The sequence below is a fragment of the Lepus europaeus genome, chromosome 19 (assembly GCF_033115175.1).
Source record: "Lepus europaeus isolate LE1 chromosome 19, mLepTim1.pri, whole genome shotgun sequence".
Lineage (NCBI taxonomy): Eukaryota > Metazoa > Chordata > Mammalia > Lagomorpha > Leporidae > Lepus > Lepus europaeus.
Window position 1 is genome coordinate 9,997,388 of NC_084845.1, and position 21,537 is coordinate 10,018,924.

General features: G+C 48.1%; 1 protein-coding gene across 8 annotated transcripts; it reads right to left on the minus strand.

The window, feature by feature from the left end:
* Positions 1-1,131: 1,131 nt before the first annotated feature.
* LOC133747792 (zinc finger protein 226-like) lies at positions 1,132-19,467 on the minus strand. Of its 8 annotated transcripts, none has more exons than XM_062176120.1 (6): positions 19,338-19,359; positions 13,330-13,462; positions 11,317-11,361; positions 8,482-8,608; positions 7,409-7,507; positions 1,132-4,413 (listed from the first exon to the last, which is right to left on the minus strand). In XM_062176120.1, the coding sequence occupies exons 2-6, from the start codon at positions 13,345-13,347 to the stop codon at positions 2,252-2,254; spliced, it is 2,451 nt and encodes an 816-aa protein (XP_062032104.1). In that variant the 5' UTR covers positions 13,348-13,462; positions 19,338-19,359; the 3' UTR covers positions 1,132-2,251. The 8 variants fall into 8 exon arrangements, with proteins under 8 accessions (XP_062032104.1, XP_062032103.1, XP_062032102.1 ...); XM_062176119.1 differs by having other exon boundaries at positions 13,330-13,881; positions 19,338-19,353; XM_062176118.1 differs by lacking the exon at positions 19,338-19,359 and adding an exon at positions 14,528-19,005 and having other exon boundaries at positions 13,330-13,881.
* Positions 19,468-21,537: the final 2,070 nt, after the last annotated feature.

The following is a 21,537-nucleotide window of genomic DNA, read 5'->3' on the forward strand; positions in this document are numbered from 1 at the left end:
GGGTCTTTGCAAAGCTCATAGAATATGCATATTATCCAGAAACTGGATTTCAATTTTTGCATCAAAATAAACTTTACTTTGAATTCCATCTCCCCATGAACATTTTCAAATACCCTCATAAAAGAAACCATCACATTCTTCTGTCTGGACCATCTTTTTTTTTTTAAGATTTATTTATTTATTTGAAAGAGTTACACAGAGAAAGAAGGAGGCAGAGAGAGAAAAACAGAGAGGTCTTCCATGCGCCGGTTCACTCCCCAGATGGCTGCAATGGCCAGAGTTGCGCCGATCTGAAGCCAGGAGCTTCTTCTGGGTCTCCCACGCAGGTGATTTCCCAGGTCATAGCAGGGAACTGGATTGGAAGTGGGTCAGCAGGGACTCGAACTGGCGCCCACATGGGATGCTGACACTGCAGGCATGCACAGCGCTATACCACAGGCCCCTTGACCATCGTTTTGATGGACGTTGTTATAGAAGTATATAACTCACTTCACACTTCTACAAAACTCAGTAACATGACTAATGTGTGACTTATCTTTCCTATTTAAATTTCCTAATTATAAATTCCTATTCTAGGATTTCCCAATCAGGAATGGGCATTTTGCATTTTGATACATACTGAACTCCTCTTGGAAATCTATTTTCATTCTCACTGCTAGGAAAAGGTGTGAAAGTGAGTGATGCCCCACAATTGATAGTTAATGAAATTCACCAAGTTCTAGTAACTTGCTATTCTTTCTCTTACTGGGGAAAGGAAGACTATGCACTAGAGAAGTTGACAAAAGTAATCTACTGCATATAGCCTCTACCTAAAACTTTTGAAAGTAACACTAAAGCTGTGTGGCCGGCGCCGCGGCTCACTAGGCTAATCCTCCGCCTTGTGGCACCGGCACCCCGGGTTCTAGTCCTGGATGGGGCGCCAGAGTCTGTCCCAGTTGTCCCTCTTCCAGGCCAGCTCTCTGCTGTGGCCTGGGAGTGCAGTGGAGGATGGCCCAAGTCCTTAGGTCTGCACCTGCATGGGAGACCAGGAGAAGCACCTGGCTCCTGGCTTCGGATCAGCGCGGTGCGCCGGCCGCGGAGGCCATTGGAGGGTGAACCAATGGCAAAAGGAAGACCTTTCTCTCTCTCTCTCTTTCTCACTGTCCACTCTGCCTGTCAAAAATAAACAATAAAAAAATACTAAAGCTGTGGACAATAAGCTAAAGAGTAAGAAAACAATGATCAACATTGACTAAAAAATGTTTGTAGGGCTGGCATTGTGGTGCCAGCTGGAGTCCCGATTGTTCCACTTCCAATCCAGCAATCTGCCAGAGTGCCTGAAAAAGCAGAAGATGGCCCAAATAACTGGTCCCCTGCCATCCATGTGGGAGGCCCAGATGGAGTTCCAGCCTCCTTGCTTCCACCTGGCCCAGCCTCATCTGTTGTGGTCATTTGGGGAGTGACCCAATGAATGGAAGCTCTGTCTTCCTCTCTTTGTGGCTCTTTCAAATAATTAATAATCTACAAAAATAAAAGTTGTCACTAGTAATTCTGACACTTTACCTTGCCTTAACAGTGTTGAGAAAAATAATCAATTGTGTAGCACATAAGATCCACAAAGTTCATTTTTCACTCCACAGTCACAAAAGGTAACTGAATCTATACTGTATAAACCAACAAGTGCTAGAAAAAGTCCAAAGAGATGGGAACCAATCTGATAGGAGGCTGGAGAGAGGCTAATTTAGCAGGGCCTTACCAAACTAGTATTGCAGGTTGCAGAATTGAGTGCCTTTCCACATTTCAATGCTATCTCCCTGAATTCATTTTATTAAGGCTATGTTCAAGTTTCCTGTTCTGAATACAAATGTTCAATACCAATTTTCACCTATTACACACTCTCCTCACTAACCTAACAACTATTGAGACCTAGTGAAGTTTATGGCCATGCTGCAGACTCAACAGTGAACAAGGCACCTGTCTCCATGGACTTAACATTCTATCAGACACTGATTTGGGCATCATGAAACTATGGTCAGACACCTGCTAAAACCCCTCTCCTTCCCAAAGCTTCTCTTCCAAGTAACTCTGGAGAAAGGCCAAGGTTCTGACAGAAGCTCATCCTACATCAGTAATGAGGGCTCTCCTCTGTGTACTCTATGGGCCACTGGAATATGAGGAGCTAGGGTTCAAATACCGGTTTTAATGAAATAATTTTCCTGTAAGATATGATGATTGGAAGAATTCACGTGACACTGGAGTCTCCAAAAAAAAATCACTTTATCGAACTTTTTTCCTCTGTGGTTTCTCTGTCCTTACCACTCCTATTGCTTTTGTAAGACTTATCACGAATGTGGATTCTGTGATGAATCGTAAGGTTGGACCTCCAGCTGAAGGTCTTCCCACACACGGCACAGCTGTACGGCTTCTCCCCCGTGTGCACTCTCTGATGTGACTGTAGCTGTGATGACCGACTGAAGACTTTGCCACACTCGCCGCACCTGTACGGCTTCTCCCCAGTGTGGACGCTCTGATGCAGCTGAAGGCTGGAGGCCTGACTGAAGTACTTGCCGCACTCCCCACACCTGTACGGCTTCTCGCCCGTGTGGACCCGCTGGTGCATGGCCAGATTCAGGCTCCACTTGAAGCCTTTGCCACACGCCTCGCATCTGTAGGGCTTTTCTCCCGTGTGCACTTTCTGATGGGCTTGGAGGTGTGAACTCCGACCGAAGCCCTTCCCACAGATGTCACATTTGAATGGTTTCTCACCACTGTGGACCCTCTGATGGGCCAGAAGATTTGAGGCCTGCCGGAACACCTTCCCGCACTCCTCACAGTGGTACGGTTTCTCCCCCGTGTGGATCCTGCAATGAATCTTCAGATCTGCCCTCCGACTGAAGCCCTTCCCGCACTCGTCACACTTGTAGGGCTTCTCCCCAGTGTGGCTGAGCCGGTGAGTCTGAAGGCGTGAGCTCTGATTGAAGCCCTGCCCGCACTCCTCACACCTGTAAGGTTTCTCTATGCTGTGGGCCTTCTGGTGGACCTGAAGGTATGAGCTCTGACTGAAGCCCTTCCCACACACATCACATTTGTAAGGTTTCTCTCCTGTGTGGACAACTAGGTGAACTTGGTAATGGGAGTTCCTCCTGAAGCCCTTCCCACACTCGTGGCATTTGTATGGCTTCTCTCCAGTGTGGACTCGCTGGTGGGCTTGGAGGTTTGAGCTCAGAGTAAAGCCTTTTCCACACACGGTACACATGTATGACTTTTCTCCAGTGTGGACTCCCTGATGGGCCTGAAGACTTGAAGGCCTACTGAAGCCCTTACCACACTCCTCGCATTTATACGGTTTTTCTCCGGTGTGGACCCTCTGGTGAATGTAGAGATTGGAGCTGCAGATGAAGCCCTTCCCACAGTCCTCGCACTTATATGGTTTCTCTCCCGTATGTACTCTCTGATGGGACTGAAGGTGTGAATTCCGACCGAAGCTCTTCCCACAGGTGTCGCAGGTGAATGGTTTCTCCCCAGTGTGTACTCTCCGATGATCCTGAAGATGAGCAGGCTGGCTGAAGGCCCTCCCACACCGCTCACACGGGTAAGGTTTCTCTGCCGTGTGCACTTTACAATGAACACTAAGTGCTGACCTCCGACGGAAGCCTTGGCCACACTGCTCACGTGTGTGCGGTTTCTTTGTCACGTGGACTTCCTGATGCCTTTGTAGATGTGAACTCTGACCAAATTCCTTACCACACTGGTCACACCTGTGTTTTCCTCCCCTGTGAACTCTCTGAGGAACACGAGGAACAGAGCTACAACTGAAGCCTTTTTCACACTCAACACATGGCTGAAACGTCACTCTGGAGTGTAGCTGCTGCTGAAGACCCAGGCTGGAGAGATCACTGACGGTTTTCTCACATCCGTGACACTGGTAAAGTCTCTGTCTTGTGTGACTCAGACCATTTCGATCAAAGGCTGAAATCTTCATGCTCTCTTTCCCACGATCACTGGGGCCACAAAATCTTTCACTTTTGTGTACTCCACAATCACTGTGGTGATATGAAGTCCAGTCGTTGGGGTCAATGCCCTGTTTATACTGACACAGTTTATTTTTTATAGAAATTTGCTGGTATTTATTCTGGTGATTCTGTGACTCAGTCAGGCAAGTTTTCTTCCCAGAATTCTGAGTGTTTGACGTTGGACTTTCTGGATTTTCAGTACCACTGAGACCATATACTTCATGATTCAGCACAGAGTGTTCAGCTTCAGAAATATGAACAGATAGTCCAGCCCCAGCTTTGTGGAACTGAGAATTATTGATCTTGGAGTCCTCACTCTTGGTGAAATCATCTGCTATTTGTTGCCAAACTTTCCAGCAGGAGAGCTCGTCACGTGATCCTCGGTCCTGAACAGCCTTTGGTTCAGTCTGACTGTCCCCTCCTATAAGGACAAAGAATTTGGATACAGACAAGTGAACGTCTTGCTCAAATATTCAGGATTCCACACTTGAGACACTGCATGAGAATGGAATGAACTGCGGGATGCTGTAGCTTATCCTTTTCACCATATATGAACTTTCCTGGTTTATATAATGACAGAAACCAAGAGGTAGCCCGCTAGGTGCTGGCCTGCTGGGCAGTAATGACATACGATGTAAACTGTTTTTAAAATATGACATGTCTTTCCTACCTTAACACAACATAAGTAGAGAGAGAGATTCTATGGTAGTTAGTTTTGTAACGCTATTGGGAACAGCTCCTGGTGGGTTAGCAGGTTCTCAATCAGCACACACATAGATGAGTCCCAGTATGGTTTCCAGGACTCCCCGTAACTTCAAATCCAACCTTAAGCTTGAGCCAAGTCACAGAAGAAAATGAGCTTTTACAACAAAGATACCAACAAAGAATCGGAAAGTGCAATTTAGCTGAGCAGTTGAAAAGCTGCAACTGAGGCAGGGGTACACAGAGAAGAGTAAGGCTGAGGAGAAAAATGAAATTTGCCAAGGATCTTCTGGGGTGAGAGGAAACCATGAAGTCCCACACACTGGATCTTCCTGCGGCTTTTGGACTGTCTCTCTAATGAGTTTCCTTTCCCAAGTAAGAGTTAAAATTCAGAGGCCAATGAAAATGCTGTTTGAAAGCAAAGAATGGATGATTTTGTGATGCAGGTACACTTGCCTTTAATAAGCTTTCCAAACTGATAAATTTAGACTATGAGTGAATACATTCAATAGTTGTGCTTGGGCCCCTGCACCCGCATGGGAGACTAGGAGAAAGCACCTGGCTCCTGGCTTTGGATCGGCGTAGTTCTGGCCATAGTGGCCATTTCGGGGGTGAACCAACAGAGGGAAGACCTTTCTCTCTGTCTCTCTGTCTAATTCTATCTGTCAAATAAATGAATGAATGAATGAATGGATAAATAAGTAAAAGGAGTGGAGCAGCTGGGTCTCAAACTGGCTCCCATTTGGGATGCTGGCACCGTAGATGGCAGCTTGACCTGCAGCCCCAATAACGATGTTCTAACATGAAATGCCTTCTAAAGTCATACATGTAAATCTGGATGTGGACTTGAAAAAAACAAATGGAATAAGGAAATTTCCTTCTGTTGGCAAATGCCTAAGAAGTTGGCACACGAATTCTCATTTAAAAAACAAAACAGAACAAAAAAACTGCTCCCTAACTGGATATGTATGAATGCAAGTGCTCAAAGAAAGTCACAGGGAAAGCATGTGAAACAACCTCCAACACTGGAGGTTCTCTAAGATGAGAATAAACCTGTAAAGACAAGCACAGCACACATACACATACATGCACAGACACACACGCACACCTCCAGAATCAGGCACGTAAGAAATTAGAATTAGGTTAGGAATTCGTTTCTAAGTAAAAATAGTTTGCAACATCCCTATTTACTCTGATTTGCTCACCTCCTATTAACTATTTGCTCACTTCCTATTAACCTGAAAGACAGGTTTCATATCCATTAACTTATCCATCTATTCAACTAATATTTACTTGTGGTTCTTCATGGCCACAGGCCGTCAACCTGCCATGTACCAGGGCTATTCTGAGAAGACAGCAATACAGAGAAGAAACTAACTTCCTCGGGCGTGGCTCACTAGGTTAATCCTCCACCTGCAGCGCCGGCATCCCATATGGGCTGGGTTCTAGTCCCAGTTGCTCCTCTTCCAGTCTAGCTCTCTGCTGTGGCCCAGGAGGGCAGTGGAGGATGGCCCAAGTGTTTGGGCCCTGCACCTGCATGGGAGACCAGGAGAAGCACCTGGCTCCTAGCTTCGGATCGGCTCAGCGCCGGCCCTGGCAGCTACTTGGGGAGTCAACCAACGGAAGGAAGACCTTTCTCTCTTTCTCTCACTGTTTGTAACTCTACCTGTCAAATAATAAAATAAAAAAAAAGAAAGAAACTGACTTCCTCCACCCTTGGAGATTACACTCCAATAACGAGACATAGGTGATAAAAGAAAAAAAAGTGAAGAAAAACCTATGTGAGGTGATGATCAATGCTTAGACACAAACTAAAGTAGGACACTGAGAGTAATGGAAAGATTTTAGCTTCAAGAGAGTGGTTAGGGGCGCTCTCTCGTATGGTATTCAAGCTAGGCAGAGACCTGAACAAATAAAGAGGACAGGAGGGTCAGAGATGAAACAGAGAACCCACTGAGGGCTTCGGGGCAGAGGCGGCCTTGACAGGCCTGAAGAGAGGCAGTGAGCACAAGCAGGCCGGAGCCCACCCCACAGGAGGGGGAGGCAGTGGAGGGCGAGAAGCAGGTGCTGCAGGGCACTACCACATGAAGTGGGAAAGGAGCCACAGAGAACTGCTGAGTAGTGGCCTCACAAGTCTGACCCAACAGCACGACGGATCATTTCGGCTGCTAGGCAGAGAACAGACAGTAGGAGGGTGAGGGTGGGAGCAGGACAACCAGTACCAAGACTGCGGCAATAATCCAGGGAGAAGATCTGGCAGTGTGCACCAGGGAATGGCACCACGGCTTGCAGGAGGCAGAGCAGATGGACAGTTAACTATAAGAACTCAAAACTGCTTGGTTCTTTTTTTTTTATCTTTTTTTTTTTTTTGACAGGCAGAGTGGACAGTGAGAGAGGGAGACAGAGAGAAAGGTCTTCCTTTTGCCATTGGTTCACCCTCCAATGGCCACCACGGTAGCGCGCTGTGGCTGGCGCACCGCGCTGATCCGAAGGCAGGAGCCAGGTGCTTCTCCTGGTCTCCCATGGGGTGCAGGGCCCAAGCACTTGGGCCATCCTCCACTGCACTCCCTGGCCACAGCAGAGAGCTGGCCTGGAAGAGGGGCAACCGGGACAGGATCGGTGCCCCGACCGGGACTAGAACCCGGTGTGCCGGTGCCGCAAGGCAGAGGATTAGCCTAGTGAGCCGCGGCGCCAGCCAACTGCTTGGTTCTTACCTAAATTTCTTTCTCTGTGGACTGCTGTCTGCGTCACCCAAAGCTTCGCTTCTCTTTCCATGAGCACGTGTGGGATATCTTGTCGGAAAGGTTGATGCCCTGTGAACATGCAAGTCTCAGGTTTAAAACGAACACACTGCAGCTGGAACTGGCTGGAAATCTGAATTGCAACTGCAACATTCAAGACACGGAGAAAAATGTTTTTCAAGCTTTTATTAAAATCATGATTCACTAAAGGTACACCACTTATTTCATGACCCAGATACATATGCATAAATATATATTTTTTTTGACAGGCAAAGTGGATAGTGAGAGAGAGAGACAGAGAGAAAGGTCTTCCTTTTTGCCGTTGGTTCACCCTCCAATGGCCACTGCGGCCGGCGCATCTCGCTGATCCGAAGCCAGGCGCCAGGTGCTTCTCCTGGTCTCCCATGCGGGTGCAGGGCCCAAGGACTTGGGCCATCCTCCACTCCTCCACTGCACTCCCGGGCCAGAGCAGAGAGCTGGCCTGGAAGGGGGGCAACCAGGGTAGAATCCGGCACCCCAATTGGGACTAGAACCCGGTGTGCTGGTGCCACAAGGCAGAGGATTAGCCTGTTAAGCCACGGCGCCAGCCTGTATAAATATATTTTAAACACTAAAGTCTGAATGACCCATTTCTAAATAATACCTCTTTTCACTAAATCTCCTCCCACTGGTTCTCATTCCACTCATGCAATGGGCCAGAGTTTTTGCTGCAATGCCTCTGTATTCTTAAGGAGCTCTGATGTCTTCTCTTTTATTTCCTAAAAAGTCGCTGGTAGGGTTCAGAAAGTTGGTTTTATAGTTCACTCATGGGACAGGAGTGAACCCTGAAGAAGTACAGGTAAGCCAGGGCAGTATTCTGTCCATTTACGGTTCTTTTACAAAACACAAATGAAAAGCATCTGGGAAATCAGAAAGACCAGAAGCACCTGTCTCTGCATCCTGGCAGAATCAGCAAAGTCAGATCCACACTCAGGGAACCATGTCAAGAGCCCCAAAGCCTTACACCCCAAGGTTACAAAGATACTCTAGAGGGGGGCCGTCCTCACCCACGGACAGCAGGTTCCGGAAGTTCTCCACCATCACATCCTGGTACAGCTTCCTCTGGGCAGGGTCCAGCAGCCCCAGCTCCTCCTCAGTGAAGGCCACAGCCACATCCTTGAACGTCACCGCCTCCTGCAACAAACACGACCCCGATCTTACAACCAGTGTCCACCTGGAGACAGCCAGCACTAACACGGCAGGCAGGAAGGAGGCGAGTTGCCTGGGATCCGGTGCCAGCTGTGGAAGATTTCCCAGCCACTTTCCTTCTATCTCACCAGTGCCATGCACGGATTTTCCTCAGCCTCACCAAAAGTGCTGCCATGGAAAAGCAAGCTGTGACTATTTACTTGGTACTCTCCATGAGTACCGCTAGAAGCAAACTCCCCACTGCTGCATCCTGAGCCAAAAAGCTTTACCTTTCAATCAACGCTGTCAGTTTCCCCAGACACATGATACTTCCACAAGCGCATGCCCACGGAGGTGAAATCCAGGTGAGGAGCAGTATTATACATGGAAATCACCAAAAGAACACAACGGTTCTCTGAATGAAAGACTTTCTTCCTGTCTCTGCTTTTCACTAACACGCACGACCTGACCCCAGATCCCTGGTTTTCATGTGAACTTGAGCAGGCTCCTTATTTTTCACAACCCTTTTTCTTCATGTTCAAAATGAATAGGAAGGTGAGTACCTCCTCACACAGCTGCTGAGGTGAAAATACAGTGGCAGCATGCACATGCCAGGTACATCCTCTAAGCACATGAGACTTTTTAACTCAAGTCACATATTATTTTGATTTGTTTAAAAGATTGTATTTATTTTATTTGACAGGTAGAGCCACAGTGAGAGGGACAGACAGAGAGAAAGGTCTTTCTTCTGTTGGTTCACCCCGCAAATGGCCACTCCAGCCGGAGCCATGCCGATCCGAAGCCAGGAGCCAGGTGCCTCCCTCCGGTCTCCCATGTGGGTACAGGGGTCCAAGGACCTGGGCCACCCTCCACTGCTTTCCCAGGCCACAGCAGAGAGCTGGACTGGAAGAGGGGCAGCCGGGACCAGAACTGGCGCCCATGCGGGATGCTGGTGCCGCAGGCCGAGGATTAACCTACTGCGCTATGGCACCGGCCCCTTATTTTGATATTTTTAAGAAAAATTTGCAAAAGGAGACTGGCATTGTGGTATAGTGGGTAAAGCAACCAGCTCCAACCCCGGCATCTCATATCCATTTCTGATCCAGCTCCCTGCTAATGCGCCTGGGAAAGCATGGAAGATGGCCCACGTGCTTGGGCCCCTGCACCACATGGGAGACCTGGAAGAAGCTCCTGGATCTAGGAGCCCAGCCCTGGCTGGTGTGGCCATTTGGGGAGTGAACCAGCAGATGGACAAACTCTCTGTCTCTCCCTCTCTTTCTCTGTAACTCTGCCTTTTAAATAGGGAAAGACTCAGGCCGGCGCCGCGGCTCACTAGGCTAATCCTCTGCCTTGCAGCGCCGGCACACCGGGTTCTAGTCCCGGTTGGGGCACGGATCCTGTCCCGGTTGCCCCTCTTCCAGGCCAGCTCTCTGCTGTGGCCAGGGAGTGCAGTGGAGGATGGCCCAAGTGCTTGGGCCCTGCACCCCATGGGAGACCAGGAGAAGCACCTGGCTCCTGCCATCGGATCAGCGCGGTGCGCTGGCCGCAGCGCGCCTACCGCGGCGGCCATTGGAGGGTGAACCAACGGCAAAAGGAAGACCTTTCTCTCTGTCTCTCTCTCACTGTCCACTCTGCCTGTCAAAAAAAAAAAAAAATAGGGAAAGACTCAGACATGAGGAAGACACACTCTAATCTTTGTAGAGAAAACTTGTGACAACAGTTTTCTTCCTGCGTGAACCAGCAGTTAAATCCGATGTCCTGTGTCATACCTGAATACTCTATTAAAAAATGTGAGGTCCCACGTAGGAAACATACCTTTTCCATTCTGAATATCCAGTATGTTAAAGAAAACAAAGGGTTATACTGAGGAAAACAAAGGGCAGTATGTTCAAAAATTCTTTTCAGAAGATATTAAATGCAAGAAAACTGTCAATGTAGTTCCTAAAATAGTAAAAGTCCTAAACTAACCTAAATGTCTACACATTTAGCTTAAAAATCGGGCACACAAATTTGATAAGCATATGATATAGCAATTAAAAGCCAACGTTAGGTTTAGTGACTGAGACACCAGGGAGGGACACTGCACCCTGGAGTGGAACACCTGGTTTCAAGTCCTGGCTCCACCTTCAATTCCAGCTTCCTGCTAATGCTTAGCCTGGAAGGCAGCAGGTGACGGGTCACCCTGCTCAGTCACTGCCACCACACGGGAGACAGGGGATGGGTTCCCAGCTCCTGGCTTCAACCTCACCCAGCCCTGACCATTGCCCATGTCTGGGAGGGAACCAGCAGATGGCAGCTCTGTCTGTCCCTTTCTCACTCTCTCTGTGTGCCTCTCAATAAATAAATAAGAGATGTTTTTAAAATGTCATTATATAATATTAAATGTAAAGCACAATTTAAAATTGTATCTGTTATGAATACAAATTTATAAGTATGAATACATACAATAAAGAGATTACAGAAATATAAAAGCCACTGGTTTATAAGCAAGAAAGTAGTAGAAGCCTATTACTTCTATCAATTTTGGCTTTTATTTGTAAAGTTAAAAATGATAAAATAGAACCAAAACCAGTTAAATGTAAAAGGAACAAAGTAAGAGCCTGGCACCCACAACACGTCCCCCACGGCCTTGACTCCCCCTCAAAGAGACAACTGGTGTCCGTTCTCTGAGTACCAAAACGGGGTCGTAGCAGTGAGCAAGGCCCTCCACGCACCTGGGACATGTTCGCTCTGTTCTTCCTCCCGGGGCCTGCAGAGTCCTAGCAAGGCAGAACCAGGAAAGGCGGGAGAAAGCGGAAGTGAGCGTACGCCGGAGCCCAGTCCTGGGGGCAGATCCACGGGGGGATCCCACGCCCCTCACCCACCGCCAGAGCCCAGTCCTGGGGGCAGATCCACGGGGGGATCCCACGCCCCTCACCCACCGCCCGAGCCCAGTCCTGGGGGCAGATCCACGGGGGGATCCCACACCCCTCACCCACCGCCAGAGCCCAGTCCTGGGGGCAGATCCACGGGGGGATCCCACGCCCCTCACCCACCACAGCTCAGGGACCCCCTGCCCAGCCACACCCGGTGGCTCCACCACCAACACAGTAGCAGCCCCTCTGCCGGGCAGGACGATGGAACAGCAGACCCTGGGGCTGACACTGTAAGACCCCTGCTAAAAGTAAATATTAAAATAATATTATAGTAAAGGGTTAAAAAGTTTGGCTGCTGACAGTAGACATGCCTTAAGATAACTGTGTCTCCACCTGCCTGCAGAATAACCTTGGGAAACTGCCTTGGGAAACTGCTCTGTGTAACTGTCTCATGCGATAACACTTGCAGGAGTCCGGAAAAGAGTTGCAATAAGGTTCTGTGACCATTGTATAAACTTACCCCTTCCCTCGCTAAAATCGGAACAAGAGTTTGCCCTTCAAAATAGCTAATCACCAAACGCCCTGCATACATATGTTAATCAGGTGGCTACTGTCTTTAAAAACTGCTGTAACCCCTGCTCGGGCTCGCTTGCGCGTGCGCGCACGTACACACACACACACACACACACACGCTCTCTCTCTCTCTCCACCGCCTGTGGCGCTGGGGAGCCCGTTTGCGCAAACGCCTAATAAAAATCCTCTTGCTCTTGCATCTTCTGGTCTGGAGGTTGGGTTTTTGGCCGACCACCCGAGCGCGTTGGATCCCCAGATTTGGGGTCCTTCATTGACACAATGGCTGAAACCTTGGCCTGGCAACTCACCGGCCGGGCCACCCTGAAGAGATTAACGTGCCTGCCTCGCCCGGTCAGGTGTGCGTGAGGGGAGGCTGGGAGGGGGATGGTGGGGACCTCATGAACTGCGGTGGGGGGACGGCGGGCACCTCAGGGACTGCAGGGAGGGGGGACGGCGGGCACCTCAGGGACTGCAGTGGGGGACGGCGGCCACCTCAGGGACTGTGGTGGGGGGACGGCGGCACCTCAGGGACTGCAGTGGGGGACGGCGGGCACCTCAGGGACTGCGGTGGGGGTGACTCGGGCACCTCAGGGACTGCGGTAGGGGGACGGCGGCCACCTCAGGGACTGCAGTGGGGGACGGCGGCCACCTCACGGACAGCGGTGGGGGTGACTTGGGCACCTCAGGGACTGCGGTGGGGGGACGGCAGCACCTCATGGGCTGCGGTGGGGTGACTCGGGCACCTCACGGAGGCGGGGAGGCAGAAAGCTCCCAGAGTACCATGTGTTTGATGACACCTACAGCTGGAGTCATCCTGAAAAATGTGATTTCTGCCCGCAGAATGCTGCGGGTCACAAGCTGCTTTCTGTCGTGTGGAGCCTCTTACAGGTTCTGAAACCCTCTGGTTGTCTTCTGAGCATTTGCTACCTCGACTACATTGTCCTGGACAACTTTTGAAAAAAGATCTAAGAATGTGTGATGTTTCTTTTTCAGCAGGAAGCAACCTTTTGATTCATATGCATGGAAGCCAAGAAACCAGCAAAGCCTACCATACGGAAATAGAAACCCAAGTCTGACAGTCCCTACCTAACTGACGTGACAGGACCGCCACTCTAACTCCACACCGTTATTAATTCGGGAATGCGTAATAAATAAGTGGGTGGGAAGAGAAAGCTCCTACTACGGAACATGCAGACTAACCGGTTAGAATGAAACACAATCAGGAAGTTATCAAGGATGTTAAAAGCTGGTATAAGTTTGGTGACAAATAAGGTAGCTCCATAGTTTCCCAGTACTTACTGCTAACATGGCGGGCATCTTAACCAGGAAAGCAAAGCTGACCACAGTGGCACAAACCCACAAAGCAACGTAGCAATGTTCAGCTCCTCCCGTGATGCACCGAGCAGGCCACCTCACCACCTCTGGGGCATCTCTGCTGATAATACAATTTAACTATGAACAAGTGTCAAATAAACCTAAAGCCAGGGCGGTCTCTGAACTAACAACTTCCCAATATGCTATAAAAATACTAAAAGCACTGGAAGCAGCGATCGTGTGGCTGTAACAGAGGGACAAACACAGGACAAAGAGAAGCAGATAATGGCCTCTTCCTGCTAACAGCAGTGACTACTTCAACACCAGATCCGGCCTCGGTTTGCTCCTCTCATCTCTTATGTGAAAGTTTACAACATTCAGTCACCGTATTGCTTCTGCTTCTTGATGGCATCAAATCCAGAACCAATCCTCACTGCCAAAAACTATGTCCACTTCAGTTCCCTTCAAGAACCAGCTCCTCTTCCCATCCATCCGTGCCTGGTTCCCTGCCTGTGTGGGCTTCCTGGCTTTAGCAAACTAAAACAAAAGTAACTCTGGTTACAGGTATACTCCTGGTATTGCTTGAAAGGCAAAATATAAACAATTGCTGAATCTGGGGTAAGAGTAAATGAGATTTTCTTATACTACTTTTTCCAACTTTTCTGTAAGTTTAAAATTATATGAAGTAAAAAGCTCTAATGTTCTATAGCACAATAGGATAACTATTAATTGTAGTACAGCCACAACTATCCGATTTCAAAACAGTGGAGAGGATTCTGAATGTTCCCCACACAGAAATGATAAATGTTTGAGGTGACACATACGCCAACTACCCTGATGTGACCCCTGCGCTCTGCACTGATGCACTCCACACATATGAATACATATAAAGAAAAAATCAGAGAAATCAGTAAAGCGTCCTAGGAATAACAGAAATAAAAATGACCATAATGACGATGGTTACGCAGTAATATCTGACATTAATGAACAGAAACAGCAGTTGATCTCCCCTTCACACAGAAGCCTTCAGCATAAGAGAGAGATGAATCTACTCCCCGAAGATGAGAGAAATACGTCCTCATGACTTACAATTCCCCCCATTTTGACTCCAGACTTGCTCTGTCTGCTGACTCCTGCTCACATGAAGATTCTGCAAGGACACGTGCTGGCTGACAGTGTTTACCTGGCGGCTGGGGGTGAAATCATGGGATTGAGCAGGATTCCAGTCTGGCCAGATCAGGGTAACCATCCAGCATCTACCACCCAGGTAGGCGTGTCCTGAGCATCTCAAACTCATCATGTTGAAATGCACACTCCTGGCCCCCACATCAGAAAGAGCAGCCACCCAGACCAAGTGGGATTTATCCCTGGGATGCAGGGATGGTTCAGCGTTTGCAAATCAATCGATGTGATACGCCACATTAACAGACTGCAGAAGAAAAACCATATGATTATCTCAATAGATGCAAAGAAAACATATGATAAAATACAACACCCTTTCATGATGAGAACTCTAAGCAAATTGGGTATAGAAGGGACGTTCCTCAACACAATCAAGGCAATTTATGACAAACCCATGGCCAGCATCATATTGAATGAATCCAAAGAACTCCACTAAGAGAACTACTGGAACTCACAGAAGAGTATGGTCAAGTAGCAGGATATAAAATTAATACATAAAAATCAACAGCCTTTGTATACACAGACAATGCCACGGCTGAGAAAGAACTTCTATGATCAATCCAATTCACAATAGCTAAAAAAAAAAAAAATCAAATATCTTGGAATAAACTTAACCAAGGATGTCAAACATCTCTATGATGAGAATTACAAAACTTTAAAGAAAGAAATAGAAGAGGATCCCCCAAAATGGAAATTTCTTCCATATTCATAGATTGGAAGAATCAATATCATCAAAATATCCATTCTTCCAAAAGCAATTTACAGATTCAATTGGATATCAATCAAAATACCAAGGACATTCTTCTCAGATCTGGAAAAAATGATGCTGAAATGCATATGGAAACACAGGAGACCTCGAATAGCTAAAACAATCTTGGACAACAAAAACAGAGCCGGAGGCATCACAAGATTTCAAGTCATACTACAGGGCAGTTATAATCAAAACAGCCTGGTACTGGTACAAAAGTAGATGGACAGACCGATGGAACAGGATAGAAACACCAGAAATCAATCCAAACATCTACAACCAACTTATATTTGATCAAGGAGCTAAAAACAATCCCTGGAGTAAGGATAGTCTATTCAACAAATGGTGCTGGGAAAACTGGATTTCCACATGCAGAAGTATGAAGCAAGACCCCTACCTTACACCTTACACAAAAATCCACCCAACATGGATTAAAGATCTAAATCTATGACCCAACACCATAAAATAGAGAACATCGGAGAAACCCTGCAAGATATAGGCACAGGCAAAGACTTCTTGGAAAAAACTCTAGAGGCACAGGCAGTCAAAGCTAAAATTAACAACTGGGATTACATCAAATTGAGAAGTTTCTGTACTGCAAAAGAAACAGGACAGTGAAGAGGCAACCAACAGAATGGGAGAAAATATTTGCAAATTATGCAACTGATTAGAGAATTAATAACCAGAATCTACAAAGAGATCAAAAAACTCCACAAAAACAAAACAAAAAACCCACTTAAGAGATGGGCCAAGGACCTAGATATTTTTCAAAAAAGGAAATCCAAACGGCCAACAGACACATGAAAAAATGTTCAGGGTCACTAGCCATCTGGGCAATGCAAATCAAAACCACAATAAGGTGGCCGGCGCCGTGGCTCAACAGGCTAATCCTCTGCCTTGCGGCGCTGGCACACCGGGTTCTAGTCCCAGTCGGGGCACCGATCCTGTCCCGGTTGCCCCTCTTCCAGGCCAGCTCTCTGCTGTGGCCAGGGAGTGCAGTGGAGGATGGCCCAAGTCCTTGGGCCCTGCACCCGCATGGGAGACCAGGATAAGCACCTGGCTCCTGCCATCGGAACAGCGCGGTGCGCTGGCCGCAGCGCGCTACCGTGGTGGCCATTGGAGGGTGAACCAACGGCAAAAGGAAGACCTTTCTCTCTGTCTCTCTCTCACTGTCCACTCTGCCTGTCAAAAATAAAAAAAAAAAAAAACCACAATAAGGTTTCACCTCATCCCGGTTAGAATGGCTCACATTCAGAAATCTACCAACAATAGATGCTGGCGAGGATGTGGGGAAAAAGGCACACTAATCCACTGTTGGTGGGAATGCAAACTGGTAAAGCCACTATGGAAGACAGTTTGGAGACTCCTCAGAAACCTGAATATAACCCTACAATATAACCCAGCCATCCCACTCCTCGGAATTTAGCCAAGGGAAATTAAATTGGCAAATAAAAGAACTATTTGTACCTCAATGTTTATTACAGCTCAATTCATAATAGCTAAGACATGGAATCAACCTAAATGCCCATCAACAGAAGACCAGATAAAGAAATTATGGGATATGTATTCTATGGAATACTACACAGTGGTAAAAAATGACATCTGGTCATTTGCAACAAAATGGAGGAATCTGGAAAACATAATGCTGGGTGAAATAAGCCAGTCCAAAGGGACAAATATATGTTTTCCCTGATCTGTGACAACTAACTGAGCAGCTAAAAGGAAACCTGTAGAAGTGAAACTGACACTATGAGAAGCAATGACTTGGTCAGCCCTTGTCCTGACTGGTGAAGAACAGCTTACTACTTTATTCTTTTTAGTATTTTCTTTTTCTGCTTAATACCATTGATTGAACTCTTTAATTAACACAGAATTATTCTTAGATGTTTAAACCCAACTGAAAGTTGATCCCTGTTAAAAATAAGAGTGGGAATAAGAGAGGGAGGGGATGTACAGTTTGGCGCACGCGCCCTCAGACTTACCGCTAAAGGCAAAGTTAAAAACTTGCCATGGGAATCCAAATCCCATTAAGTTGGCAGGTACCGATGCCACCTTACTAGTTAAAGGGATCAGTTTAAGTTCACAACTGATCATAAAGATAAGATTAAGTGTCAAAGGGATCACCTAAATAAGACCGGTGTCTGCTAATAATAATTGATAGAATTAAAAAGGAGAGAACGATCGAACATGGGAAGTGGGATACACAGCAGACTCATAGAATGGCAGATGTCCTGAACAGCACTCTGGCCTCAGAATCAGCCCTTAAAGCATTTGGATCTGGCTAAAGAGCCCATGAGAGTTTCTCAGACATGGAAAGCCAAGACACTGTAGCAGAAAATGACCTAAACTAAAAATCTCTGTGAGATCTCGGAGGAAAGAAGGGGCCATCAAAAAAGAGGTACCTTTCTCTGAAGGCAGGAGAGAACTTCCACTTTGATTATAGCCTTGTCTAAATAGTAAGAGTTCGAGGCCAGCGCCGTGGCTCAACAGGCTAATCCTCCGCCTTGCGGTGCCAGCACACTGGGTTCTAGTCCCGGTCGGGGTGCTGGATTCTGTCCCGGTTGCTCCTCTTCCAGGCCAGCTCTCTGCTATGGCCCGGGAGTGCAGTGGAGGATGGCCCAAGTCCTTGGGCCCTGCACCCCATGGGAGACCAGGATAAGTACCTGGCTCCTGCCTTCGGATCAGTGTGGTGCGCCAGCCACAGCGGCCACTGGATGGTGAACCAACGGCAAAAGAAGACCTTTCTCTCTTTCTCTCTCTCACTATCCACTCTGTCAAAAATTAAAAAAAATTAAATAATAAGAGTTTGTGAACTCAAGAGGCTTGGCAGCTCATGACAAGAGCCTTGGGTGATTACTGACATCGTAAATAAGAGTGTCAATTGTTAAATCAACATCAGAAGTCACTGTGCACTTGCTCCCCATGTAGGATCTCTGTCTTTAATGTGTTGAACTATGAGAATTAACGGTCAAACCAATCTTCAAACAGTACTTTATACTTTGTGTGTCTGTGGGGGTGCAAACTGTTGAAATCTTTACTCAGGATAGAGTTGACCTTCCTTATATAAAGCTAATTACAAATGAATCTTAATGAAGAATGAGATGCGAGAGGGAGTAGGAGTTGGGATGGTTTGCGGGTGGCAGGGTGGTTATGGGGGGAAGAACTGCTATAATCCCAAAGTTGTGCTTTTGAAATTTATATTTATTAAATGAAAGTTTTCTATTTAAAAAAAAAAAAAAAGAAATCCACACTCCTGCCCCTCCCCTACCTACCCCCGCAGAAGAGCTACATCAGAAGATCTTGGTGTGCCAATCCTGATTTGTGTACCAATCTGCACTGCAGTATTCTATCAGTTCCAAAGAAAACAGCCTCTAGCAAACCGAAATACACACAGAAGGCACTAAAACACGAGTATTCGTTATCTTCACATCCCTAGGCTACGGTTCATTAAAATGTTTAAGACATTTTCATGTTTTCTGAATTGTCCATGATCTTACTTCTAGGAAACAGTGCAGAAAGTTATTTTTTGTGCCTAATGGAACAGCTCAAACCTCCTCCTCCTCCTCCTCCAGGTCCCCACCGAAAGTCCCAACCTAGTCTCCCCTGATTGCAGCCCAAGAAGAACCCACAGTCCGGCCTCGGACTGCCCGGCCTCTGAGCAGCCGGGGGACCACGGGCGGCCACGTCGTGTTCCTGGAGCCCCGGTTTCCTCATCCTTAAGGTAGGAGAACTCAGCAATTAGTGCCTACCTACCATCACTTCTGAGAACTGGGCGCTTCTCCGAAAATTCGATCACCATCGGTACCAACCCGCAGGCCAGCTTTGAACCCTTTTGTACCATCTCGTTTTCTCCTCTCTGAACATTAGCAAGGCATTACTTTTCCTGCTACAGGACAGCGGAGTGAAGGCACGGAGCGGGTAACCAACTTGCCCCGTGCGACACGGACCAAGCGGCAGGGCTGGCTGACAGGTGCACGGTCGGGAGGCCCTCAAACCCCGCCGAGCACGAGCGGGCCCGCCCCCAGCCGCTACGCCCCCAACGTGGCGCCCTCGCCCGTCAAACCTCCGCGCTCGGCCGCTCCTCCCGTGTCATCGAATACGAGAGGCTGTGAGCCGCCGGCCTCGAGCGCCGGGCGGTGAAGTCGCAAACGCCGCCGGGGAGCCGCCCCGCGTCGCCGCAACCACGGGAAAGATGGCTGGCGCCGGCGCCTCGGGGCGGAAGTGGCCGAGACGACCCGGCGCCCAGGACTACATTTCCCAGAATTCCCCCGCCCGCCCTCCCGAAGGGCGCATGCCTAGGACTGCGCGGAGCTCTGGGACCTCAGCTTCCGGAATTCCGTGCGGCCCGGGCCCTGTGTAGCTGCGCCCGGCTGCGCTGCACGCCCCGAATGGTCGAGGGGAAGAAGCCGCCGACAGTACCGTTCTCCCGGGCTACAGCTTCCCAACGGTCAAAGCGGCGTCCCCTACGGGCGGAAGTGACCTGCTGCCCCCGCTCCTGGCTTCCACTTCCTGGAATCCATGAGACGGTGACTTTGCCAGTCTGGCCGGTTGGCCTTAGAAACTAAGGATTCTGTTAACCAGAAGCCTGAGCTGAGTAGCACTGTAGACCTTGCTATGGTCCGAATGTTTGCCTTCCCCCCAAAATGGCCTGGTAGCTTATGTAAGAGCTAAGCCCACCTGCGACTACCTACCCACCGAAGGAGGGAGTCAGGAAAATAAGCAAAAAGCGAGTCATTCCTGGTCTTGAGAGTCGTGACCAGCCGGTTCCACCCTCAGAAACCCAACTCTTGGGGCTGGCCCCCTGGTGATGGGGTTAGGCTGCTGCCTGCAACACCTGCACCCCATACAGGTGCCGGCTGGAGACCGGAATGGTCCACTTCCGCTTCTGATCCAGCTCCCTGCTAATGCACCTGGGAAAGCAGAGGAAGATGGTCCAAGTGCTTGGGGCCCTGAACCCATGTGGGAGACCTGGATGAAGCTCCTGACTTCTGCCCGGCCCAGCCCTGGCCAAAAGGTGATAATTAATCATATATATATGTATATATATGTATATGTATATATAGGTATTTATGGCTTGACATTCTACCATAGAGTCCTCCCTTCCTTCATTCCTCCCTGCCCTCTTTCTCTCTCCTTCTTCATATTCCATTATGATAATTATTTAGATGGGGAAATTGCTTAGTTTTGGCCGACAGGAGCCTCTCTTCAAGCTAGAGTTTCTTCCTTCTCCCATTTCTGTATTGCTTCCCGCTTTCTGGCAGAGCAAAATGTTCCAAGCTCATCTTGTAATTCCCTGCCAATCCTTGAAATGACTTATTTGTTCAAGAAGTTGTAACTTTTACTGTAAAATGGTATTTAAAAAGTCAAGATTTGGGTGCCCGGTGTACTCACTGCTCCTGCAGATCATTGGTTTTAGGCCCAGTAAGTGGCTAGACTTGGAAAACAACTGTACGGCTATACATGCTTACATGCACCGTGTGTGTGTGAGAGAGAAAGACCACACACATCTATATCCACTTCTAAAGTACCCATCCACATATGTTTGAAAACATTTTGGAGTATCAAACTAGGGGAAAATATTTCTTCAGATGGATACAGACTAATGCCTTACACTTAATTACCAGATAAAGTATTTAAAACAGTATCAACGTCTAATAAGTATTTTGCTATCAAATTACAACTATGGGGGCCGGCGCTGTGGCTCACTAGGCTAATCCTCTGCCTTGCGGCGCCGGCACACTGGGTTCTAGTCCCGGTCGGGGTGCTGGATTCTGTCCTGGTTGCCCCTTTTCCAGGCCAGCTCTCTGCTGTGGCCAGGGAGTGCAGTGGAGGATGGCCCAAGTGCTTGGGCCCTGCACCCCATGGGAGACCAGGAGAAGCACCTGGCTCCTGCCATCGGATCAGCGTGGTGTGCCGCCGTGGCGGCCTTTGGAGGGTGAACCAACGGCAAAGGAAGATCTTTCTCTCTGTCTCTCTCTCTCACTGTCCACTCTGCCTATCAAAAAAAAAAAAATACAACTATGGGTAAAGTGAAGGTCCAAGAAACTTGCACATTACAAAGCCGAAATAGTAATAAAAATATTTTCCTTTAAAACCGATTACAAAATTCATGGACCCAAAAGAGGCATAGTGAGCTGATATTCTGGTGTCCTGCACGAGCAGAAATCCCTCAAAATGGGTGAGGGCCGTTCTATCATGGCAGCCGGCAACCCAGGATCCTTCACACTGTGCTGCCTGCAGGAGAAATCCTCTCGGCAGTGTTG